The sequence below is a fragment of the Tubulanus polymorphus genome, chromosome 4, assembly GCF_964204645.1.
Source record: "Tubulanus polymorphus chromosome 4, tnTubPoly1.2, whole genome shotgun sequence".
In the NCBI taxonomy this organism is placed as follows: Eukaryota; Metazoa; Nemertea; class Palaeonemertea; order Tubulaniformes; family Tubulanidae; genus Tubulanus; species Tubulanus polymorphus.
The window spans coordinates 3,689,111-3,714,981 of NC_134028.1; the positions used below are offsets into that span (position 1 = coordinate 3,689,111).

Below are 25,871 nucleotides of genomic sequence, written 5' to 3' on the forward strand. Positions count from 1 at the left end.
TTGAACGCGACCACTCGAGGCCCCCTTATCGCTTCCGTACTTTTGTCATATCTCCAGATTGCTCAAATTCAAGTGTAGAGCGATGTTCAATGTTCTAATGTATGATTTGATGTCATGAAAAAAATTATGTATTTTGATATCTTTTATTTCCCTATCGTATGTTCCTTTATTTTACGGATTCTCTAATCGGTTTGCAGATTCTCTAGGTTCATTTTCTAACTGTGCTGCCAACGCTGCTGATCCTCGATCTTTTTGATTAAGGGTTACCGATGAAAGTCGAATAGAAACAGCGATCATCTACTTGAAAAGTTCGTCTAACTGTCGTTTCACCAGGCCATTTATATTCTGAATATCTGTTAGTCTTTTCTGTTAGTTGTGTAAGGGCACGGGATTATCATCATTCGTAAAACAAAATTCCTTCGAACTCTACAGACTTTGCCAGATATCATGTTTTCCGTATGTCATCAGGGAGATAATCCTTTCAAATATATGCTCTACCATCATCTAAAACATATCCACACTACTAAAATGTATTACACATAAATGTATAACCTTACCAGCCATTCTCGCAAATATCTGCACATAACATTTCGGTAAAACAGAATCACTGAAAGTCTTTCATCGATATGCAGGGAGGTTTTTCGGATAAAAATATAGTCAATAGATAGATAGATACTAATCTCTGCCAAATGCAAAGCGTCCTGAATGCTTTGGTTTTAAAAGTGCTGGTATGCGATATGATTTTCTCCTGCACCATAAACCGAAAACATTTTTGAACGCGTTAGGGCTTTGCATATTCGGGGCTTGCTGGCATTATCTTTAATAAACCCACACCACTCCAATCCCACGTCTATCTAGTGAGGGAGAGATTTATCTATTTTTAATGTGGATATGTGTATTGGAGACGAAAAAGGAAGAAATCACATTGACTGATGGGTACGGGAGCAGTACGTGCAAGTTTGAGTCAGCTCAAAATATAGCTTTTTAAATATACTTTTGTTAGGATGTGTAGAGCTTTCAAAGAACGAGCTTTTATAGCCCAACTACATCTGGCAGGTTTAGGTAAAATACTTCATTTATTATTCTCCAGTAATCTATTTCATGAAACGTGGTTTAAGTAATTTTATGCCTGCTTGTGGGAAGTTAGGATTCGTTATGCTATAGCTAACGAAATTGGCGCACGAAACGACTACGGTCATCAGAATTCCGAATTTTCTGACAACCATTGTAATTTGCTATTCCAATTCCTTGCCCGAAAAGTCGGTCAAGAAGAAAAATGGATTCGCAAACACTAAACACGGACACAACTGTGACAACCATCCGCATCACTCGTTATTCTTTCGTGCCTGATTCTGTCCGGGTTTTCAACGTTGATAACATTTTACTGCGTTTTCTCCTCTTCATAAGTAAGTTTATAATCAATGCTGCATTTGTTCTGCATAACGATGCGAGTGGAATTAGAACGGCAATAGGAAGGAACGGACCTGACGACTCTTTGCTGTTAGAGTTGGTCCGTATTTCCCGCATGGCTTAATAAACAAATCGCGCCCTGGGAACTAGTTGGGGTATATAAATCGTTACGGCAAAAAGGTGTATGAAAATTGATATAGAATTGACAACTTTTCTTGACCAAAATATTCGAGATTTCAGCGGAAATATTACAATCATCAACCTTCGAAACTCAACAACAAAACCAGTTACGAGTCAGAAGGAACATGTGATATCCCCCATGTGAAACCTTGATGAAAGCTTTTCCAAATGACCAGTCGTCCAGACGAAAAACAATGTCGCATAAAAGTCGATAGATATGGGTTGTCCTCAGGGGGTACATGATGAACACAAATAGTGAGTAGAGCATATCATTGATAGACATGACTTAAACCAGATACTAGATCGGTTTCTCATTCTGTCCAAAATGATGATAGTCAAAGCATTTGAAACTATGCCTATGATTTGGCTGGTGAATAGAAATAGATGTAAATAAAGACGCTGAACTGATAGTTCCGTCTGATAGGTTTCAACCGCCACTTGTCACAATCAGTAAGTTTAGTAAGGCTCGTCCATGTATTTTGCATTGTTTTCTGTCATGGTTCCCTCTACGCGTCTGGGTTGAAAAATCTACCGGTATGTTCGAATTAGGCCAATACGAATGCGCGATACGAGCCAATCACAATTCGGCTCTTACCCAACGTTGTGACACCATCTCTAAGAGTGCTTATCATCAAGTAAATGAAACTCTTTCGTTTACATCTTCAAATATCCGAACCCTTTAACAAACTGCAAGAAGTAGGAATTTCCAATCGGAACGAACCATCAATTAGTCAATTACATATTTTGTTGCATTTTGTTTTCTGTTCGTAATTATCAAAGCTACCGTTCGAAGATATTTAGGGCATAAGATTTAGTTTAACGGTTTTGAAACAAAGTTAAAAAGTTCTGATGGAATCATAGATAGTGGCCTGAGAATGGAGCCTTGGAGAACCCCACAAGTAAAACGCGGCACATGAAATCAACGATTCAAACATGTATTAAATCGACACATACCGTGAAAGTACGTTTTTATTTTTCTTGAATAATGTTATGAACATTAGGATAAATCCGAAGAATTACCCAAATGAATTTCATATAATTATCGCGCATGAATAGAATCGAACATGTTTGTGATGAAAGCTTCCATCGTTTCACACGAACAGCTTACACACTCGTTTTAGATTTTCATCCACTAAGCGCAGGTGGAGACTGAACAAAATCCGCTTTTCTATTAGATTATTGTTGAGAATTTCGTTCAAGCAGTTATTGATGAGTGAGATACTTATTCGAAACCTAGGATTTAAAACAGGTGGGGCCAATTAACACTGCTCTCCCAAAATGTTCTGTAAATTTCAATCGCTCTCGAGTTTGCTAATATCATAGAACAGTTTGCATAAAATGACTCATTCCAATAACAATTCTATGTAGAAGCAGAATGGCTCGGTTTGAATTCGTTATCGTTTGCATAATTTATCTTCAGTTCTGTCTATTTTATTCTTCAAACGGACATCTACCGGAAAATAATGATGAGAACGTAACTATAAAGTTCATTTCTATGTTTTCGTGAATATGTATCCGAGTCGTGTATAGGTTATGTGTGTGCAAAATAGTTTCATTCTAATTGGAAATGATATATTTCCATTCACAAGACGGTGAAAGAATTGTATTGTGAAATGTGATTATGCACCAAGTCATTTCATTCGTTTATCGAAATATTTTACTTATTTTCAGGAATTCATAGAAATCCCTAGTGGATCGAGCAATAACCCAAGACAACGTCGAGCCGGTAAATAATTATCTTAGAAGTCAGAAATATGATGAGATATAGAAATTCGTGTCGCATTTATACTATATATTCAAAATGTGAATGCGCCCGATTTTACACGTTTGGCATCATTTTGGGTTTATCCTAACAAGGCTAGCGTCCAAACAGCGTGCATCACTGTTGTGTTCGATAATATGATAGTAATTTCAGTAACATAAATTTATTACAGTAACAGAAGCATGTATAAACCTAAGCCCACATTGTGAAAGTTGGGCACAAAATGGAAATTGCGTCTCATATCGAGCTTACATGCGTGGTGCTTGTAAAGTATCCTGTAAAATCTGCACTCCAGAACAAATTACAAAATGTAAGTTATTTTGAATGATTTTTCTGTTTAATGTCGAAACTCTTTGCAATAATATCAGAGAACATTATTGTGTATTCTTAGGGAACTCATTGGGTCCAAATCACAAGAAATGTATCGATTACACTATCAAATGTGCGACCTTCGCTCGGAAAAATTACTGTACCGAATATCCAAAATTCATGTGGAAGATTTGCAAGGAGTCGTGTGGAGTCTGTGGAAAACCAGCAGTTCCGGTTGATGCAACCTATGATAAACGTACGTGAAATAATGATTACTCGACGAAATACTTTCCGGGCATATTTTGATCATAAATTCCATGTACAGATCGAACTGGTGAACCTACTGATGAATCTGAATGTCAAAAAATCACCGATGTTCCACAAGAATACAGAAATCTATCATTCGCTGCAATACCGACATTTTATTCGAAGTTTTTACACGCGTACAATATACCTATCATTGGTAAGTTGTGAAGTTGTTTATTTGGATTAAAATCATCGAATAGTTTCGAAACTAAATAGACAATTTTAGATTATATATACATCAGGTGTCTATATCGGACTCGTTTCTTTACAACTTTGCAGCTTCGCACAACGTAAGGGATTACAGTCTGAGAAGAGCTTGCTACTTGGCTCGTTATTTGCTCGCCGGACAAAGTGGTATCCGCCGTAATTACTACAAAAATCACGGTCGCTTCGTTGTGTTGGGGATGGAAGAGAAGATTTATGATGTACCGGGGTTCACACATGAAACTGAGGCCCGAAATAATAGATTGTCATATGGCGGTCAGGGCCCAACCCCAGAAAAACCTATAAGTATAGTTTGGGAGAATACTGTAGCATGTATCAAACCAGACAAGTAAGTTTTATCAGTGTATCAGTTATCAAACAATCTACTGACATTGAATCGATAAATTTGAATATTCTATCATAACTCGTTGAAATATTACAGTTATTGGGATCAAGATGTCGGAATCCACGAGTTCGCGCATGGCGTACACGTACTCGGTCTGAGGGGATTCAAAGAATATCAAATAGAACAAGAATTGAGGGGACTTTTCGTGAAATTCAATCAGTCAGCTGAAAGGCGTCTATTGGGAGGCTACGCACTATCAAATACACATGAGTTTTTTGTAAGTTGATAACAATAACTTGCCGGATTACCTGCAGTTGGTAGTCAATAGCTACACAAAAACACTTATTTCTAAATGAGATTGAAGTAGAAACATAAAACTTGTTTTGATTTCTAGGCGACTGCAGTTCAGGTTTTTATCGGAGACTACACTTCATTACCCGTTAAAAACCGAAAGTCAATGAAAGAACAAATACCTTCCGTATACAAGTTTCTGCAAAAGATTTTCCCTTGTGGCAACCGATTTATTAAAAGGTGTCAGCTTCAGGAGGTACACGAAAAAAACAACAAGTATGCGCGCTGGCCAAAATATAGAAACGTTTCTTTCCCTGAAATGGAATGTAAGGATAAAACGATGTGTTTAAACTAACATAGCAAATTGGTTTTACTTTAAGCTCTTCATCGATAAACTGTTTTTTCATTTCAGATCTGATGAAAACTCAAAAGTTTCTCCTCGGCTGCAGTGATGGATGTGCGTAAATCGTATCGTGATTACTTACAATGTTTGCTTAATAGTAATTGATTTCATATTTTTTTCATGTTCTTACATCTTCCAGTGAAATTTAACTGTGGAAGTAAAACTATTGGCCAGAAATATAAGGACAAATCTGACCCGTGTTTATACTATCAATGTGATAAGAAAAATAAACCACAGCGTCTCATGTATGTCTGCGACAAACAGATCATGTACCGAACCAACAAAAATCGTAGCAGTGAAATTCTCTCTCACTACATGACGACCTGGTACGATCCATCAACGAGAAAATGTAACCGAGTCCAGAGTCCATGCAGCCCGTTATCAGAGGCAAATACTGACAAGAATTCCATCATCGACGCCGGAGTTATTGAAAAAGTGGATTGGAGATACGAAGAGCCCGTTTACGTCATTCCCAACCCGAATTCCAATGATGAAAATCAATTATAAGGAGGAAAGGGGCACGTTATCAATCTTTGGTCTAAACCAATTTTGAAACTCGAAATCAATTAATTTAAAAATGTTAGCTGATGATGAATAAATCATGTAATGAAATTAATCGTCAATCATTAAATGATTTCAGAAAATTAATGGAAAAATAATGAGTTTGGTACGTCATTTTTTCACACGCATAGTTAGGAAACTCTTCAGGAGCTCTCTTGGAAGCGTAGTGTATGTAACATAGGAACTGGATTAAACACATTGCTGTTAAAACATTTTCATATTGAGGAGGCTGCGCGTTGGGCATTGTCAACTCCATGGAAAGACGCTCCACGCGAGCAAAACTCTTATCATTATTACAAACACCAACTTTTAGGAGAACATGAACAACTCGAAATCGTGGGCAAATCGTTTCGCTGGAAAGAAAGTGGAAACAACAAGTCAGTACAGTGTTCCGGTTCAGTGTGTTTCTGCGTCGACAATAATATGGGCACTCAACAAGGAAATGATACAGCGAGTATCGGTCAAACTGATAGTCTAAACTGTTGAATAACCTGTGATGAATTCCGCCATTTTTCTTTGAAAACATGCAAATTTTGAATCACAGTAAAACATCGCTTTTTTCGTGTACATTAGTACGGAGCTTATGGATTTGTCTAACAATGTTAGTCATTATCGCATGACATCCATTACGCCTTGTGCGCCTCCTGTCGTGAGAGTAACAGCCAGTCGAAGATATGAAGAGCCTTCCTTACATTCGAGTGATTGATTCACACTCACACACATTGTGAGTTACTATCAGAGTATAGCTCATCGAGCTTCCGTAAAAACGTACAAATATATTACTCCCCCTTGCTATTGGCAATATATCCATTCTTTGACCGTAGCTGAAAAATCCGTGGATGGATCATTAGAAAAGGATCTTAAAGAACCGATGAATATGTGAACGTTCACTCGTTTGAACATAAGAACATAAGATAAAAGAGGAATACAGAATATGGAAATTTAAATGTTTATTGAATTTTTCTCGCATAAAATTTGAAAACCGATAGCAGCACATATAGAACATAGTTCGTTCGATTTCAGAATATTTGTAAAGATCTGTAGATAAGATAGGTAACTAACTATTAGTCATTTTTGTGTAAAAAGTACTTTTTGATTCATATTCATTCAGGAATATTAAAAATACGAATAAATATTTACACAACCTGCGTCAAGTTTGAATTTTTTTCGGTGCTCAATGAAATCTCGTAAGATTGTCCCCGATCTCTGAATGGCCATCAACTTTTTTATCATATGGTTGACTGTTTGATATTCTATGATGATATTCTATGAATATAGATTATCGATCTCCCAAATATATTAACTGAAACATTCATTTCATAACTTGAGCGGTTTAGTTTACCCACCTGCCAGAAAAATATTGCACGCCAAATACAACGTGCGATAACGGCGATACTGGTTAATTAAACGCTTTCCTACAGGCATCATTTCCATTGAAGGTACGCGTCTTCATTCGATCGGTTGAAAACAACTAGAACTATATCAAATCACGAATGTATCAAAGGTAAGTTCCTTTATCGATTGATATAATTGATTAGATAAACTGAATGGTAACTGGCTACGAACATCCTGTGGTACAAAGGCATCTACATTACGTACGTTGTAGCAAATCCGAGGACATTCCGTAGGTAGGTTTTTCAATTCACTGAGCATTCATTGACTTTTAGAAATTTGAGAACCGATCAGTATATAGAACATAGTTCGTTCGATTTCGAAATGTTTGTAAAGATACGTAGATAAGATAGGTAACTATTACTCATTTTTATGTGCAAAAAATACATGCTATGTTTTTTATCGGATTCAGTTTGTAATTATGCTCCTTTATGTTCGTGTCTTCGTGTCTTGTAATCTTTGAAAAGTCTACTGGAATGCGAGTTGATAAAATCACTACTTTGCGTTTGGCGACACTACGACATATACCTATGTGTCCGTCCCGCTGTATCCGCCATCATCGATCGAAGTTGATTGATGTATCAAAAAGGCATTTACCAGCTGTCGATATATTGAACGACAGACGTCCATCCTTGATTGGGGATTTTTCAGTCCACACAGTCGTCTCTCAGTCACGCACGATGATGAGAAATAAACCATCGTCAGTTCCATTAACGGGCATTACGGAAAATTAGAGGCATTGATTACTGGACCTTCAGAGGTAATCATCTTTCTGGCTATCATAGTTTACGTAGTTGCTTTTGTAAATGACACAGAAAACACAAGAAGGTGAACCCGTATTTGCTCATGTTGCTACGAGCTTCAGCGACTCGTCTTATTCCCAGAATGATTCGGATTTACTTAATTCATTTGCACTGATCCAAAACCGGTTGTGTATCATGAAAAAAAATTTCTTTCACAAATCAAGTAATTATTTCTCACAAAATCAAGTACTTATTGAGTAGATTCAAATTAATTTCAATCGATGATATGTTTGAATTGCGGCGGCTATACTTAGATAATTTCTACTAAATGCGACAGCTGTATTCACTAATTAATCCAATTAAACTAATCATCAACGAACTCAAGTCGGTTTAATTTCTCGTCAATTGGGGGAAATAAAGAGAAGAAAGAATACCTCGCTACAGCTGTTGAAGAGTGTTTGTATCGTTGTTGTTGAGTGCCCGTTAAACGGTCATAAACCCTGACATAATTTGATATATATCACCATCGCTTGAAGCTAAAACAAGAAATACATTATACGTCGAATAACAGATTTGTGTAATATATACGAAAAAGCTTTTCAGGGGTTTCCTCGCTGATAAACTGTAACAACGTTATGTATTCACTGTATCGTGATTTAATATCAAATAGTCGGGAAAGAAATGCGAGAATGAGTAAGAATGATATAAGATATGTGATGAATATATAGCGGTTAAAAACGCTATCGGGTAGGAGATGTTTCGTTACGAATTGCTGAAATAAGGGCCTCAGATTTCTTTGATATCAAGATGAACCCAGCGCGGGCTGTTGTATCATCTACTCGTGCGTTGATATGAATTCGAAAACAGCATCGAAAATGGAAATCGCTCGGCGCACGATTGCCTAATTTCGATGTTCAAGCGTCTCGGAGCGCATACACCGTGAACAATTTGCTAGGGTTTTATGGTGCGTCTATTTCGCCGTTAGCGGTTTGGTGGCGAATATTCCAGATGACTGTGTTAATTTTCGAACGCGTCTGCGACGATCAGTTCTACACTAGTACTTGATGATCCATCAGGTCCCGGGGCGGTTTTGTTTTTGGTATTCGAATTACACGACATCTCCGCGTGTCAACCAACAGCGCCAATCAATGCAACTTATATATCGAATGATGCTTCGCTTTATTCATTTCATCGACCGCGTATTTGTACAGAATTTCAAACATTTTGTCATTTTCACATCAATTGTGGACACGCGTTAAAAGAGAGTGATTTTAAAGTATGAATAATTCTGTACTTTCATCAATCGAAACGATTTGATATTTCGTTTAGAAAACCGATTTAGAGAACATCAAACAATTCTATATAAATTATCGATAAATTCCGTCGACAATTTTAATGTGATTTCCATAATGTTATGAATCATGAAATGCTTTCATATTTGTTTCTAACCGATGGAATAATGAAATAACCAGTGGACGGGGTTTCTATCGCTATTCTGTTATCGCAATCAAGCTCGATAATCTGCATACCTCGACCAGGGAAGTGTAATTACACTTCCCTGCCTCAACAATGCAGAATGAAGATGATAAGGTAACAGTGAACGAGATTTGCCGAGGGTGGAAAGAATTACTTTCGCCGCAAACGAGTTTCATCAATAGAATTTTGAAACGGATTATGTCGTTGCTTTATGAAACTGTAACCTAAAAAGGCTGAATTACATCATCGTTTCGTTTGGCTCCGTTGCTGACACACCCAGTTCGTATGAAGAAACATTCTCAATTCAATTTATATGACGCGCGTGCATTTTGGTACTAGAATAATCTAGATTGGTACTTTCGCGGACTATATCTCTTTTTTGTTAGAACAAGGTCTCGCTGTGAATTCATTAATATGCGACGTGCAATATCTATCATTAAAAAAGCAAATATTGCGGCAATAATAGATGACTCGAGTGAAGAGTAAACCTTATGATGAGTGTTTAACTTTACAATTGTAGCCGATGTTTTAATATGTTAAAATTGTACAAAGCTAAACAAACACGTTTATGTTGACGTAATCGATATTCTAATTATGTGCTACCCCTAATCACATTCAGCGTAATTAGTTGGCAAAAAGGCAGGTGCTTATCATATCGGAACTGACAATCATTGCGAGTCGAATCTAAGATCTTTTGAGAATGTCAAACGAATTTTTGATATCGCGCGAATCAATGATACCTAACGTAATTTCCTACGTTTCGCTCAGTGCATCTTTGCAAGCTTCATACATTTTTCATCACAGGGTTTAGTGCGGGTAGAAAATCGTACAAACCACCAACGACGTGGTAGAAAAAAGACATTTCCAATATATACAGCACGACGGATATGCGCGTCGCAGGTTGTTTTTTTAGACGAGGGTGATAAATGGGAAGTATTCGATGGCACGGTCGCTCTGACTCGGTTGTTGATTCAGCGGATTCATATAATACTAATTGCTGTTTATTGTCACTCGCAATCTCAAAGGAATAATACTTAGCACTCACATTTATTGCATTAATACCGAGTGAGGTTTGGAGGTCCTGATTTGTCTGCTGGTGTTTGAGGGAGAGCATTTTTTATTTAATAAAGCAGATGTCAACTATATGACACCGTCATATTTTATAAATAAATGATATTTCGATAATACACATATACATATTATATCGTTGTTGTTCGAGAACTCTTAGAGCAACATGGCGGACATTTTTGTTAACTTGATTTAAGTATGATTTTGGCTCGTTTTCACTCGAAGAGATATCACAATAAGTCATATTTCGAGGGTCTATATCTGTTTATCTCGAGGACGGCGGGATTTGTTTTGTACGAAAGCACAGTTTCCCACTTCAAACACCTGAAGTACCTCTCGTTTTCAACCCGGAAGTGTTTGACGATTCGCCGTCTTGACATCATTTCACGAGACAAAATTCATATACGTTCATGCACATCACGCTGATATAATATCAGATTAATATTTCTGCGGTTCGGGTTGAAGCGATGTAATGAAATTTTCTACTCGGAAAAACATATCTTGCCGGTATAGTTAAAGGTTCGATGCGTAGTAGAATCGATTCGATAAACGCGGTATCTACGCCTGGTGCTGCAGCCAGCTGACGATCGCGTTCAGTCAGTCGGAAGCTGTACACGGTACACTCTTGCACAGGCCGTCACCACCACCGGTGTATTCCACCTAGAAATCAACGGGACAGCCGCGCCACGACAATATCGGATGAATCGCGCCAGTAAAGGTACGTACATTCGGCGTTCATATTACATACAATTTACATACAAAGACCGGTCGATTCCCATTGGCATGCCTTTTTATCTTGAATGTCTTAAATCTGTAAATACGATGCGTTATTCTAACTGCTGAATTTTCTCGTGGAGCTGATGAGATTTCGATCGTAAATAACCTTTCCAATGTGTTTCATAGTAAGTAAGTGTATGATCATCTCCTTGTTACAGGAAACAAGACCGGTAAAGTTGATAACAACAAACTTACTAACATGTGAAATATGTACTTTTTGTGTTTGCTCGATAAAACTCTTATAAGCATTATATATAATTCTCTATTTCACAACTCTCTTGAGTTTAAGTCGTAGCTTCATGAATAAATTGCTCAGCTTTTCTTAAGTAAAATCTTCCAGTTACTTTTTGCGCCGCGTAGCGATCAAAATTGAATTTTCAGCGGCAATGTAGGATAGGCATACGCTTCGTGATTGGGGTAATTGGGAAAATTGGAGAGTTTTGTGGCAACTACAGACGGTAGCAAATTATATCATAAGGAAATAACAACAACATATACAACCTATAATTTATGATCGCCCTAGATTCTGTCGATCTATTATCTGTCGGGATGGATGTTGTAAACTATAGTCGGATAGCTGTCCGAATACTCAATCATAATTTTCATGTTTTATTCCATCTGGTACGAACGGGCCTTAATATCTAAAAGATAAAATGACGATATCCCGCAATACCAAATTAATACACAATTTCTAGTAAATTAAGCATTGCTGGATATGACAACTAGTATACGTCGAATGATCTACTAGTTCAAGGAAACATTTAACTCATTTGTCTTTCGTTTTGTGGGATTTTATGATATTTTGATATTTCTTTATTCGTCAAAGTATTACATTACTTGTATGACATTATATATATATATATATATATATATATATATATATATATATATATATATATATATATATATATATATATATATATATATATATATATATATATATATATATATATATATATATATATATATATATATATATATATATCGACGGCTGGACACACGATATTAAAGGTGTCGTTACAGGAAACCGCTTTCTTTCACTAAACATCCTAATTAGGTGTCTCCCTGTTCTTATACTCAGATTGTGGGATCCAGCACTCAATAAATCATTGAATTCAAATAGACAAATAGAAAGGGATTCAGTCGAAAATATTGTGGAAGTAAAGCATTTTTTGCTGCGTTGTATCGCGTATAGCACTATTAAGTATGATACTCGTCCTCAATTTGGTAGTTGTATTATCGTAACAACACGGAAAAAGTGTTTTGTCAAGGTTAAAACTGCAGCTAATTGATTTGTGTAAACTCCTAGCTCTTACCCGTTTCATTCCTGATGATGCTCATGGAACGTATTGTGAATATATATATATATAAATTGGATCTGATAGAACGATACACAGACTAATCGTGTTACATTTCTTGTAGTTAATTTGATTAATCATAGACCGTTCTACGTCTAACGATGCCCTATATATCATCAGGTGATCGTCAAAACAACTGCTTTACTTCTTTCGTTGTTATACTGAATGAAGTATAGCAGGTTAGAGCATTGGGATTTGCGGTGTTCGGTCAAAGAAGGACGGGTCTCCAGATATGTCCTCACTATATATTCTTTATTTACGTAAACTGTGTTACATTCAGTACTAGGCCATACCAGAAACAAAATACGTTAATTGCGCATGATTCCCTTATTTATGTCATTGTATTGTACACGATTATTTGCCCTAGCAATGTTAATTTGGTCGAACAAACACGATAAATCCGGGCGCACTTAACTTAGTAAAGTCGTCTTGTTTGAATACTTGATATCAGAAGATAATGTGACGTTGGTAGACGTACGTTTTCGATAAGACTATTTTTATCGATAATATCTCTGTATCAGCGAAAAAGATATTGGGAAAATGATTCATAATCACGCCATCGTAATGACGTCTATTTTGATTTTCTTTCCCAATTTTCCGCCTTCCATTCATTTAAAGGAATCGCGGTTGACATTTTAATGCGCCTATATGAAAACGGTAATGTCTTCTTCGGATTAATCGGTGTTCGTGAAATCTGCTGTAAAAGCCACAGCTGGTTAATGTATCCCGGTAGTTAATATCGATATTAACAGAATATCATAAAAGTTCAACACTTCTGTTTCATAATTTTTTCTCGTTAACCGAAATTAACGGACTGAATAGCAATTATTCGTAGCTACATTTTCATTAATAGAATTGTGAGATTTGATTTAAATATCGCCGACGACCTGATGAACATATGGCAACTATTCGAGTGCAGAGATTCGATATAAAGGCGAAATACATGTAACGAATTATTGAATCGACCTCACAGACCTCATAATACTGAAATTCATCGACGTAAAATTGACGATTGAAGATTTCCTGAAAATTGAAATATATAAGCATATGTTATTAGCTTTTAAATCGTTCTAGAACGTGTAGCGCAATTTTCGATACACCGGATATGAAATAGGCACCTTTATTAAATTAATAAACGCGTCGCAAAATTGAAGAAAAAAAATCTTAGACAGCTGAATAACAGAAATAGCTTAATTTCGATTGATATATGAAATTAAAATCATTCGCACCAGAAGCAAATATACGTGTATGCCTTCAAATACCGCGTGCACCTGAACAAATCAACCCGACTTACGATAACTAATCATTCATTTATTTTCTGTTATATCATATTTGTAACTGGTCGTTTGATACCAGTGATGCATTGCGCATCGTGTGACGAATACGACTAAGGTAACTTTGTCTATCTTTGTAGTAATAGTTAAATCTGAACTTGCAGCAATGATATCCTAGCGTATAGTTAAGCTATCTTGTTCATCCACTATATGATCTTTGTTGATATCCTATTTTGTTACCATTTATATCAATATAGGTCTCGTATACGAAGGGCGTTTTTCATGCTGTAACGACAGCTAGGAATAAACAGGTAGACTTTGTCTGGAGGTGTTTTCTAATTTACAATCCGTTTTCCCGTACGCTTCTTGAAGCACCGTTCGTTCATCCTGCAGGGTCTTCGCATGCATATGCATATCATAATTCCACATCCGACTCATCCATCACTTAGCTGCTATGACACTCTTGCTCGCAGTCGTATGCATTCCGACAAGGGCTCCGTACTACGGTCTCTTGGCGGCTGATGGGAAATTGACAATTCCGATAACCGTTGCAGTTGAACAAGCAGTGACAATCTTTCCCGATGAATACGTATCCAATTCAACTGTTATCGGATTGCAGTGGAATCTTTCATTAAGCCACGATCGTCGCATAAATTGCTGTTAGGAAATGCAATTTCAAGTTCATTTTGTCGCGAATGATTTAAGTATTTCGATTATAATAGAGACCGCAATCTCAGTATCAACAAGCCAGATTAGATGTAACTTATTCTTTTTTTCATTGCGGGGAGTGGGGCTTGTGTCGATTGTCTGGAGTCGGTTAAACTTCAAAGGGAAATCTCGGTCGCTGAATCCCGGAAAAATAAGAGAAAACAATCAGTACGAATCTCCTAACAGCGATGCTCCTTCTTGTTCGACGGTAGAAATGTCTGTTAGATGAACCGGTGAAAGAGATCGATGACTGTGTATTATGTTGTCAGTGCGTTTGACGACATGATTAAATCTTGTTATTTTTGTCGGTGGGACCCCGTTGATCATATGGCTTCATTTCTTGTTGTTTTGTCGGTCTATTTTTATTCGTTTATATCCCATCGGATCGATCAGTGTTGGTAATGATGATTTTGCGAGAAATAATAAATCAGTTCATTCAGATGCAGATGTCAATACGTACTATCCGTGTATCAAGCGTTAGTCATAGACCGACATCTTCAACAAAAACTCAACAAAGGCAGAGCCGTACCTAGCATTTGAATTCATTTATTTTTCTTGGGAGGGGGCAGATAATCTCGAAAAAGGGCAGGTCTATTGGATATAACGATAACATTTACAAAAAGGCACTTTTCAAAATTTCCGGGGTACCCCCCTCCCCCCCGATAGGTATGACCCGGTAAGGCCGAAATATGATTTTGATTCTCTTTGTGGTTCTGATATTCGTCTCACGTTTTTGAATTCTGATCTCTAAAAGCAAACAAATGGTTTCGTTTAGTTTAGTTGATTTCAAGCGTACGCGATGTTTCAGAGCTCTTTGTTGTTGTTATAACGATTCACACGTTTGCGGCAATTCGAAAAAAAATCTCATTTCGCTCCAGAAGAAAAGATTGAAGCTACTACAAATTGGCTTTATTGTACAGTATGGCGTTTAACTTCGCCCGAAACTATCTCCTGATTACTGGTCTCGAAATAGATTTTGGCTAATTTGCGTATTCGCTTCGAATTTTATTCATATCATGAAATATTAAGCGCGAGTTACGCCTTCTTGGTGGTATCGCGTCAATATATATAGCATAAGTCATAATAAAGCGTATTTCAGATCGCCAGGATGTAGATTTATTTATTTGTAAGTGAACAAGAGATTCCCGTTTATAGCTTAGATGAACGTATAGCGCGTTTCCGCTCTTGTGTTCATGATTATCGCCAGTAGAAGTGGACGAGTGATATGAAGAAGTATTTGGGTCTAACGTAGGATAAGACGTGGTCGCGATAAGATCCATTTCAAGCATTCAAATGGCGTCGATATACAATGCTGCGTAGGCACAATGCATTTAAATGTAAGTAGAGACTCAATTTCATGATATCCGCATCGCCGATAAAATCAGATGGCTTCTATTGCAATTAATCAGACGAGTATTCTTCTGAAATACTCTGTTTTATTTCATCGACGTAGGTACATAGACTCCATTCTAAAAACTCCTTCGTGCAGTAAATGTAAAATAAGCTAAGTAGAAATACACGTGCATTTCCTCGTTATTTTAGAGATTCAAATGTATACGGCAGGGGGGAAAGGGAAACCGTTCTTGATCGAGTAGTCTGGATACCGTTATTGGACGGTTTGTCTTATTAGTTAATGAAGAGAGAGAGAGAGAGGGCAGTGTTGATGAGGCTATTGTTATCAATGTTTGATTTCGAGTAATCGCTTTAATGGCTTTTAGTTCCTGTATTCCCGTTTAATTATTCAAATAGGTCGTTTTATCTCTGCCGCTTCTCTTGTATAATATCCAATTCGGGGACCCATTACATTACGTTGAAAATCTCTAAAACCGTTTGATTAGTTTTATCTTCCTCTTATCGGCGCGTTAATCTGGTATTCCCATCGCCAGGCGAGTCGTAAATAAAGTTCGAACTTTCACCTCTACAACTCGTGGGCGCAATCAATTAATTCGTCGGTGAATATTCCGATTGATTCGTAATCTGAGAATCACAGAAATTAATTGGTCCAACGTCGTTTCGTGATTTATTATCTTCGCCAATAAGGATTAACGATCATAAATTAGAAAGTATAATTACAGCTGTCACTGCAGTATATGACACACATTTATCTCTAGCGAACAGTGCAGCCGGTAACATATCTAAATCCATATTCTAGAAATAAATAGCGAATCACCAGGCTCTATTCCAGTTATGAATCCATCTCAGATTTACCACATGTAATATAATATAAGAAAAGGAACACAAGCTCCTGGGAAGAATCAACTTTACCAAATGTTTTCAATTATCGAAATTTCCCTGTTGTACCTTTGATTAAAACAATGAGTGCAATTTCAAAATGTTCGGAATTTGGTGATCTACTTTGCCAATATGTAAGCTCATTATTTTCATCCCACTGAGAATATGGCCATGGTAAGGAGTTTTGGTAAAGCACAACGCGGAAAGACACAGGGAAACACGGAAACAGGAGGCAGAAACGTGTTTCCGAGAATTTCCCGGCGTCGTATGCGTTTAGGCTTCAGTGATCCTTTTTCGAATGAGCTATAGACACTGACTATCTCTTAAGCGCTGTTTTGTTGGAATGCGGGTAATCAGGTTTCCACTGTAGCAACTGAGTTCAATGGCGTAAACAAATGGTTTCAGTTTTGTTCACTGATGTTTGTTCATTTTTTACGTAAACGCAGGTAATTCAGGGTTTCGCGAAGATCGATGGTTTCCTAAGAGCGGTGAACGTGGCTTACTGAGAGATGCTGGTGCGCGGGTAATCCCGCGGCTGGTATTAGTTGGTTTCGGGTTTTTGCGTGTATTTCATCTGCCTTTTCATCCACAAAAGAAATGATCGACCAGAAAAACGTTATATTCGAGTTATTCACCTTCGACGATGGATTTCAATTCCAAACATTCTTTATCAAGTCGTCAAATTAATATTTCTATTTCGTTCTTAGGTATCTTATCGTGTCTGCGGGGATTTGAACGTTTAGTATCTAATCCGCTTCTTTCGACTGTTCGAATATCTCGAGGCTCTTCTTTCGACGAAAGAGGAGAGGATTATCTTATTTCTTGTCTTTTCACAGTTACGTACCTATCATTAAGTATCGTGTATCGAGGATTGCAAAGAGAAAATGAGTTTCGCGATCCTTTTTTGTCCGCAAGCTCCTTTTCATCGAGGATTTCAAGTACTTATATATATATATATATATATATATATATATATATATATATATATATATATATATATATATATATATATATATATATATATATATATATATATATATATATATATATATATATATATATATATATATATATATATATATATATATATATATATATATATATATATATATATATATATATATATATATATATATATATATATATATATATATATATATATATATTGTAGCATATACGAGGCGATGTTTGGTTTATACACTGCACTGCTTTGACTGCCGCGTTACAAACGTTGGGAAAAATTATCGCTATTCCCGAACGAATATTGGTCTCATTCTTTGAACATCGCTACTGATGTACACGTAATGAGGCTAAATGAAACATGATAACTCATCCGACCGAAAAATACTTCTTACAAGCAAATATTTATAGATCCATTTTATCAACATCGTTTAACAACCCGATGCAGCCGAACATCTCAAATTAAGTCGGGCGCTTTTCAATTAGTCAGTATTATATATAGAATGGATTTTAAGTAGATCGTGTTCAGTCGTTGACAGTTGATTTCAATTCGATTAAGTATCAGAATAGAAAGTGGAGACTTTCGTCACGAATTAGACGCTGATGGATGGACTATGCGTGACCATGTTGTAACGATACCCCCATCAGCCAGCCGTGTCATACTATAGGTTAGATCAGTTTCGCAGTATTCGCAGCAGGACAAGGTTTTAGATCGTGAGTGGTATCTGAAAATCCGGGAAACATCACCTTCATGTTTATAAACGTATATGCGACGACATATGATGAGGACCATCAGTGTTGAAAATATTTCGCACATATTTTTTCTCAATAATATAATGGCACCATTCGCCACATGCAGGAAGCATATCTTTAAATAATTTATGAGAAAAAGCATTAACCGAATGAATCAATGAAAAGCCATGAATATGTGTTATTGCAATATGATAATATAATACTATATCATAGTCCTGCGATGTCTGACCCGAATATGAGTCGAGGAGATATCACAATATCCAAGAAAGATGAAAAACGAGAGAAATCTCGCTATAGATTCAACCATAAAAGAAAATTTCTTAAGTAAAATTATATATATTTCGGGCAACGTTTCGGCTAGATACTATTAGCTATCATCAGGCGTACTGATATACCAGTACTTCTTTTTTGGCTGAATCTATAGCGGAATTTATCTCGCTGGCAGAACATTGTTAACTTTCATCGTCAACTATACATGTCGCGCTGAGGTTTAGTCGTTAGTCATTAGAATCGCCTCGTCTGGACTAAATCGTCTTAGCGCCTTTGAAAACACACTCGCGACTGTATAATGCTGTGTCGAGATTCTGTAGAGGCTCCGTTTTCTTTGATCGTCAGAAATTGGATTTATTCCCGGGCAAGCGGCATATAAACAGCGTTCGTGATTGACTCAATCATCCTCAACTCGCAATTCCCATACTCTCTGATTTCTAACTTCCTTTTCACCTGCGGCGAGCAACTCTGACCTCGAAGACTGCGACTGCATAATTAAGATATACGCATAATTTAGATGTAACGACTAAACGTGAAAACAGACAAAGTCTTTGACATATAAAACAACATATTCCGCTCAAGATTGAAACCATGTACACAACTCGAGATCAATTTACGAACTGTGTTTTTGTGCACGATCAAAGAGATCTGTCGGAACGATGTTTGTAACCAAAAAACCACTGAGGATATGAATTTTTTTCGTAGTTCGTGAATCATTTTGCTGCCTATGCTATAAAGAATAGATCTACTAAACACAATTATGCGCATTGCCAGTGGACTAAACAATCCCGAGTGATTAAACTACGGTAGAGCGAGATAAACTGTTTTTTCATAGGTCTCTTTTTGCTCCGTAATGAAAACAACGCCCGAATGTTTGCCCGTATCGATGATTCCCCTTGTGACCGGACCCGCATTACCGGCCGTAGAAAAAACACTACCTTCCTACAAGCACTTACAGAATGAATATCAGAAAACCTGGCTAATATTGATGTGATGTAATATTGCCCTGGTGTAAGTCTATTCTCCTCGTATATTCTCGTTCATACCGTGAAGTGCAGTGGAGAACTGGCAGGTTGATAGATCACACGATATAATGTTGCCCTAAAAATGTGCTGTATATATATTTGCTCGTCACCTGTCCCTACTCGCGAAGATTTACAATCTTTACCGAAACCACCAGAAAATATCCGTTTCCCAAGGCCAACAGAAATCATAGCTCCGTGGCGAAGTTAACTATGAATGAACGCTTTAATTTTCAAATATAATTTACAGCGTAGTGTAAAAAAGCATAATACAAAATACAGTAAATTAGACTTGGAGGGCGGGGCCTGTAGAAACTAAGAAATAGTTTATATAAAACAGGTCCCTCGAAAGAGAAAAGTGAAGATGAAAAAAGCTGTCGGTGTACGGAGAAAATATAAATGTAACGCATCGCTCATGTGATGATTATATCGGCTTTCGTTTCTTCTTTAAGGTGGACTTGAAGATCGTCCTTTACATTTTCAAGCTATGCAGTTGGCGTTTAGCTAAGAAGTGAATCAACAAGTGAATCAAATTTACATTGTATAGAGTCATCATGTGACATGCATATTTCTGCCGGGATATCGATGCGGTTTTTGTCTGCTCTCTGTTGGGGGTGCTATCAGTTCTAGCGCACGCCGGCAAACATCGGTGATTAAGATTCATAGCAGGAATCTCATTCGTCTTTGTCTCGGGAATTTCTCTCGCACCCGTACACTACTGCTGTTGAGAGATGGTTACCGTCGGCGGCGGCAGGCGATCGACACGATAACCGGCCTTTCATTTACAGTGTCAATCTGACACCGAAAGCAATTTTAAACGTGTTGACACTAGGTACAATATTCCGTGTTGACATCTCTTTTCTTTCTGCCATTTTCGTCGATTGCTTCCTTGCGATTATGATTATTCATCGTCGTCATATATTAAGGCCGAGTCTCGTATGCTGAAACGAACACTCTATTCGAGATTGTTCAACATTTTCACGGACGGTCTTACCTAATTAACGAAAAATAATCGTTACGAAGGTTAATTAGCTAGGTCATTCAGGGAAGTATTAGTACACGTATCAAGTGCCTAGCCTTGGATACAGTGACATATGTCACAAACGTAAATCAATTTTGACTCTAAAAAGTTGACTCTAAAAGTGTAAATGATTTAGTCAAGAATATAGTTTGCTTTGGCTATTTACATTGTTACGTGCACCATATGTGTTAGCCGCTTGTCTTTGTATACCCTTCAACTGTATATCATAACACATGAGACAGCAACCATGTCTAATTCCACGATTCCATCCTTGCATTCATATGATTCAATAAACGTTCTTAAGTAGGAACGAAATGGGAAAGCATTCTCAGCTGTCCCGAAGCTAGAGTTTTGTTACGGTAAACTGAGAGGTGATTGAAATTGAAGTGATAGACCGAGAGTTGGTGAAATGCGCACTGTTCACGATTACTCGGTTCATGTTGCTGTTTTTCTCTGTTTGATTGTAGTTTTGAGAATGGCAGCCGGTGAACTAGTGAACGATGCCTAAGTCTTACTTCCTAACGGGCTGAAAACTGATGAAGTTAATGATGAAATTCCATCATCGTTTCGTTTTCCTGATAGGATTTATGTGCGTCCTTTCCGTTATTCTCACGACGACGACCGTCCTGCAATACGTCCTTGAACAAAGGCGAACGGTGAAAGATTTCATGAACGCCAACGCGCAGTTCATGCGCAGCTCGGTATCGGATACACATGTACTGCGACGCGTAAAGGACGATGAATCAGAAAATAACCAAGGAAAGGAAACAAACGGTGCAGCCGTTATCCCGCGTAATAACACTTTGGTATACGTTGAAGCGGCTAAATCCGTCAAAACTACCCTCCTGGACGACTCGACGGAATTGTTCATCCGCAGGAAATTAGCTGATCAGAGGAAGGAAATTCGGGAGAAAGGTGCTCAGTTGGATCTGTACGAGTCGAGCGATGGGTAAGCACTACACGGTTAAACGGGCTTTTTTGGAATTGAATTTTCCACGAACTCAATCAAGAAAGAGATGTCCAGTTTTCTAGGCGCCATGTTGTGGCGGTGCCCCATAGATTCTTGCTGGCGATTCGTTTTTTTCGGGCGCAACGCTAGGGACCTACTCGAGGGACCGCTACAAAACATGGCACCAAGAAACTGGAAACTTAAGTCACTAATGGAAATCGTCACAATATAATACTTGATGATTTCATCGTACGTAAACTGAAATTACACTGCGCCGTTAAGAACGTGTTTATCTGATTTCTGAAGTTTGATTATTCGGTCTCGATGATCTATCGTCCAATATTGAAAAATACATATCATAACCTTCCTCGCGTGTGAGCGAGTTATCTTCACGCTTCATCGATTTGCAGGACCAAGCTGCCATCCTGGGGAACATTCCATAACAAGATTAGCCGCTATGAATTATACAGCGAGGAATCGGATTACATCGATCGTCTCCTGTACGATATGTCTCACAAAACAATCACGGATGCAGGTAAATCGATCGACTGCATAAACACGCAGTGCACACACATAGTTGACAAATGAGATCAAGAAAGTATGACTCGTCCAAGACTCTACAACCACCGCTTATATAGATGCACAAAATGCATAACGCGAACCAGGTTATTCGTATCGGACGAGATCAAAAACGAATACATTCGCGATGAACTCGTGACCGTGCACGTAAATAGATGTATAATATGATTTTCACGTGTTGTTGTAGAGATGAAAGCTGGTGGGACGCAGTTGAAAGTGATGATTACATTCAGCGATGAGGGACAAGCACTTATGAAGCCCATGAGGTATGTAAGCATTTCCTATATCATAATGGTCACGCATGTGATGTATTCAATTAACCACCACTTGCCATTGATGATGCTGAAAAGACCAGCCATAATAAAGTGCTCCCAATCTCCCTAAATGCACGGACATGACTGTATTCACATTGACATATCTCCTATCCCAGGTTCTTACCGTTATAAACGGTATCGGGGCTTCGATTGATTCTTGATTGAGGACAGAAAACGGATATGGTTTGACGTGTGGATTCATTCTTCTAAGGATTCATTAAGATGGCGTTAACAAAATACGGCTGTATTGCGCCATATCGTTGCATTACTGGTTATGTCGTCTTATTGATCTTTTCCTGGTAGCTATTACTTTAGATGACCGGTAGAAAGGGAAACCACATCAAGTAGACACAAGGCGTGGACCGACTCTTATCACTCGGTCTATCAGACAACATCCTGTCTGTAATGACCGACATAAACGCGATCAACCGCGAGAACAGCGCAATCAGTCGAATTACCGTTATTGGGGGGCTTCCAACCATCCATTACACTAATCACCTCGTCTATGGTAGAGTTTTCAAACTCGTTAGGAACATTGAAATGAGATTGCACGAAGCTACTGAATTCTCTCTTATCAATTCCAGATTTACGAGGGAAAAAGAAACGCTTCCCGATCACTTTTATTTCGTCGATTACGAACGCCACAACGCCGAAGTTGCGGCGTTTCATCTCGATCGGATCCTCGGATTTCGTCGTGTGCCGCCGTGTGCCGGACGCATTTTCAACATTAGCCGTGATTTAGAGCAATACGCGGAATACACATTCAAAAAGACGTTTTTTAGGTCACCTGGTATGTATCCATCTAATTCACTGCGCTTGATGTCTTTTTATTAAAAAGTGAAAAGCCCAAAATGAATTCGTCATACGGGCCTTACAACAACTATCTAGCAAAACAGAACGTCAGCTCCAGTTCTTGGCACAAGCGACTTACAAATACTACGGTTCGTGCCGTTTTAACGGGTTTAGAATAAATACAACTGGCCGAAAAGTAGTTTATAGGTTAACTATAGTTTATTTGACGCACGAGCTTTCGCTACTAATATATAGCAGCTTCATAAGGTGAATGAAGCCGACGACGCTGCCAGACACTAGTAGCGAAAGCTCGTGCGTCAAATAAACTAGTTAATCTATATAGAAATACTCGTCTCGTTGTAAGAAATACGGGTAATATCCACAGTGTTGTAAAGCACGGTACCAATATGATAATTGACATATATTTAGGTATCGGAACGGGTAAAAACGTAGCCATGGAGACCTAGTAGATTAATTATCGTCGTTTCGATCACCGGTAGTTGATCATCATAAATCGTCTGAGGATAAAACGTTGTTTTATGATGATTTATTACCACCGTGCTTATTTCTTGATAATGGAATTGATAGATCCACTATACCGTACGACGTACAACTTTGGACTCGAGCCCAAATTACAGGTGTTTCTCACGACTGGTAGACCGATAATCCCAGTGTTTCAGAGTTAATTAACAAAACCCACAGTTGATGATTAAACCATTTATTTTCTGTCAGAAAATAAATGGTTTGATCATCAACTTTGGGCTTTGCTCATGTCTGTCATTTTGTCCCAAAATATACGGGCAATGAAATGGTTGAAAAATTACCATTGCAATATGCTCTCATTTATGGCGGCCGATTAGTCACGTGAGTGGACATCGTGCATTAATTTCTTAAGCCGATTCGTCAATATGGATTTTACGCAGTGCATGTGCAATGTTTTTTTTTTGGTTATGAATCGGCTTGGAAAATAATGGACGATAGACATCACTAATTTAGCCAACATACTTACAGAATATCTTATTTTGAACAGCTAAAAATCACTGCTTCCACGGGGTGTGTTCATACTACTGCGACACTTCACACGCATTTTGCGGCAATCCGGACACGATAGAAGGTTCTCTTTGCGCGTATCTGCCCAGCAAGGACGTGGCGCAACGAAAAAACTGGCGAAATCCTTGGAAGCGTTCGTATAGCAAACACAAACAAGCCGCATGGGAGACTGACTCCTCGTATTGTAAGCAGGTACAACAAACTCCGCCCTACAACAAGGGACGCCGCCTTCTTGATTTGATAGATTTAGCAGTATTTGATTATCTTACAGGTAAGCTTTAAGTTGACAAATTTCATGAATCTGTGTACTGTGTTATTGCGACATTAAGTGACGTGTCCCGGGGACGTGTCTGTTTTTCATTTAGGTAACATGGATCGTCATCACTACGAAACATTCCTAGATTTTGGCAACGATACTTTTCTACTTCATCTAGATCAAGGGAGAGCGTAAGTCGACGAAATAGATCTACCCACAGGAAGGGATACAGAAATACTGAACATTCTAATTTCATCGTTCATTTTAGGTTTGGAAAATCGTTACACGACGAAACGTCAATTTTGGCTCCGCTTTATCAATGCTGTTATATCAGAGCTTCCACGTGGCAAAAGCTGAAGTTCTTACGGAATTCGCCAGTCAAATTGAGCGATTTGATGCAAAAATCTCTGACCAGAGACGTCATCAATCCGGTGCTACTAGAGCCCCATCTATTGGCGTTAGATAGAAGAATAATAAAAATATTGAGGATGGTGAAGGGGTGTATTAGAGCTCACGGCGAGAAAACTGTGGTGATCGATGACGGATTTTGATGAACGCTTCGAAATCAAAAACCGATATAAATGTCTCAAAAATTTATTTTTAATAATGTATAATTTATATTGAATAAATTCTATCGTTTTGATAAAAAGTGAAATATTCGAACGACCATCGAGTGCTGTCCACGACGTCATGATCAACGACGATACGTGTATCCACATTCAGGGTCCCTACAGATCAGTCATTCCTTGATTTAAGGAGTTTTGAAGGAGAAAATCTCAAATTTCGAGGACGTGTCTACAAGCTACAGCTTTCATATCCCAATTACAGTCGACACCTCCTAAATCGGTACTACTTATCTCGGTAAACCGTTGATTCAGTGGTTCTTATGCGCTATCTAAACTCGTTCTGATTCAGTAACCCCCTGGTAAAATCTTAGTCCCAACGGTCCCGATTTAGGCGCACTGTACAACTACAAACTAGACAAAAATTTCTGATTGCCTATTTTTCACAAATGAGTTTTCAAGGAATTTCGGGAGTTTTGTTCAAATGAAAGTAGTTTCAAGCATTTTCCAATTAGGAGTGTTTAAGGATTCGAGAAGTTGTA

The 25,871-nt window shown here is 37.9% G+C and overlaps 1 protein-coding gene and 1 long non-coding RNA gene across 4 annotated transcripts; both read left to right on the plus strand.

The window, feature by feature from the left end:
* Positions 1 to 5,027: 5,027 nt before the first annotated feature.
* LOC141903091 (uncharacterized) lies at positions 5,028 to 5,413 on the plus strand. The gene is made up of 3 exons (XR_012619044.1): positions 5,028 to 5,134; positions 5,221 to 5,265; positions 5,351 to 5,413. It is a non-coding gene; the product is annotated as an uncharacterized LOC141903091 (long non-coding RNA).
* A 5,547-nt stretch (positions 5,414 to 10,960) lies between these two features.
* Positions 10,961 to 25,415, plus strand: LOC141903966 (extracellular serine/threonine protein kinase FAM20C-like). 3 transcript variants are annotated; one of them, XM_074792385.1, is made up of 9 exons: positions 15,849 to 15,905; positions 20,258 to 20,637; positions 21,294 to 21,775; positions 22,186 to 22,310; positions 22,542 to 22,620; positions 23,253 to 23,458; positions 24,491 to 24,781; positions 24,876 to 24,957; positions 25,035 to 25,415. In XM_074792385.1, the coding sequence occupies exons 3-9, from the start codon at positions 21,363 to 21,365 to the stop codon at positions 25,315 to 25,317; spliced, it is 1,479 nt and encodes a 492-aa protein (XP_074648486.1). In that variant the 5' UTR covers positions 15,849 to 15,905; positions 20,258 to 20,637; positions 21,294 to 21,362; the 3' UTR covers positions 25,318 to 25,415. The 3 variants fall into 3 exon arrangements, with proteins under 3 accessions (XP_074648485.1, XP_074648484.1, XP_074648486.1); XM_074792384.1 differs by lacking the exons at positions 15,849 to 15,905; positions 20,258 to 20,637 and adding an exon at positions 10,961 to 11,169; XM_074792383.1 differs by lacking the exon at positions 20,258 to 20,637 and having other exon boundaries at positions 15,773 to 15,905.
* The last annotated feature ends 456 nt before the right edge of the window (positions 25,416 to 25,871 follow it).

Excerpts from the sequence above, each read along its gene's own strand:
- LOC141903966 (XM_074792384.1), top strand. The coding sequence starts at position 21,363 with ATGAAGTTAATGATGAAATTCCATCATCGTTTCGTTTTCCTGATAGGA. Across the intron at positions 22,311-22,541 it reads CAAAACAATCACGGATGCAG|AGATGAAAGCTGGTGGGACG; the intron begins GTAAATCGATCG and ends GTGTTGTTGTAG. Across the intron at positions 24,782-24,875 it reads AGTATTTGATTATCTTACAG|GTAACATGGATCGTCATCAC; the intron begins GTAAGCTTTAAG and ends TTTTTCATTTAG.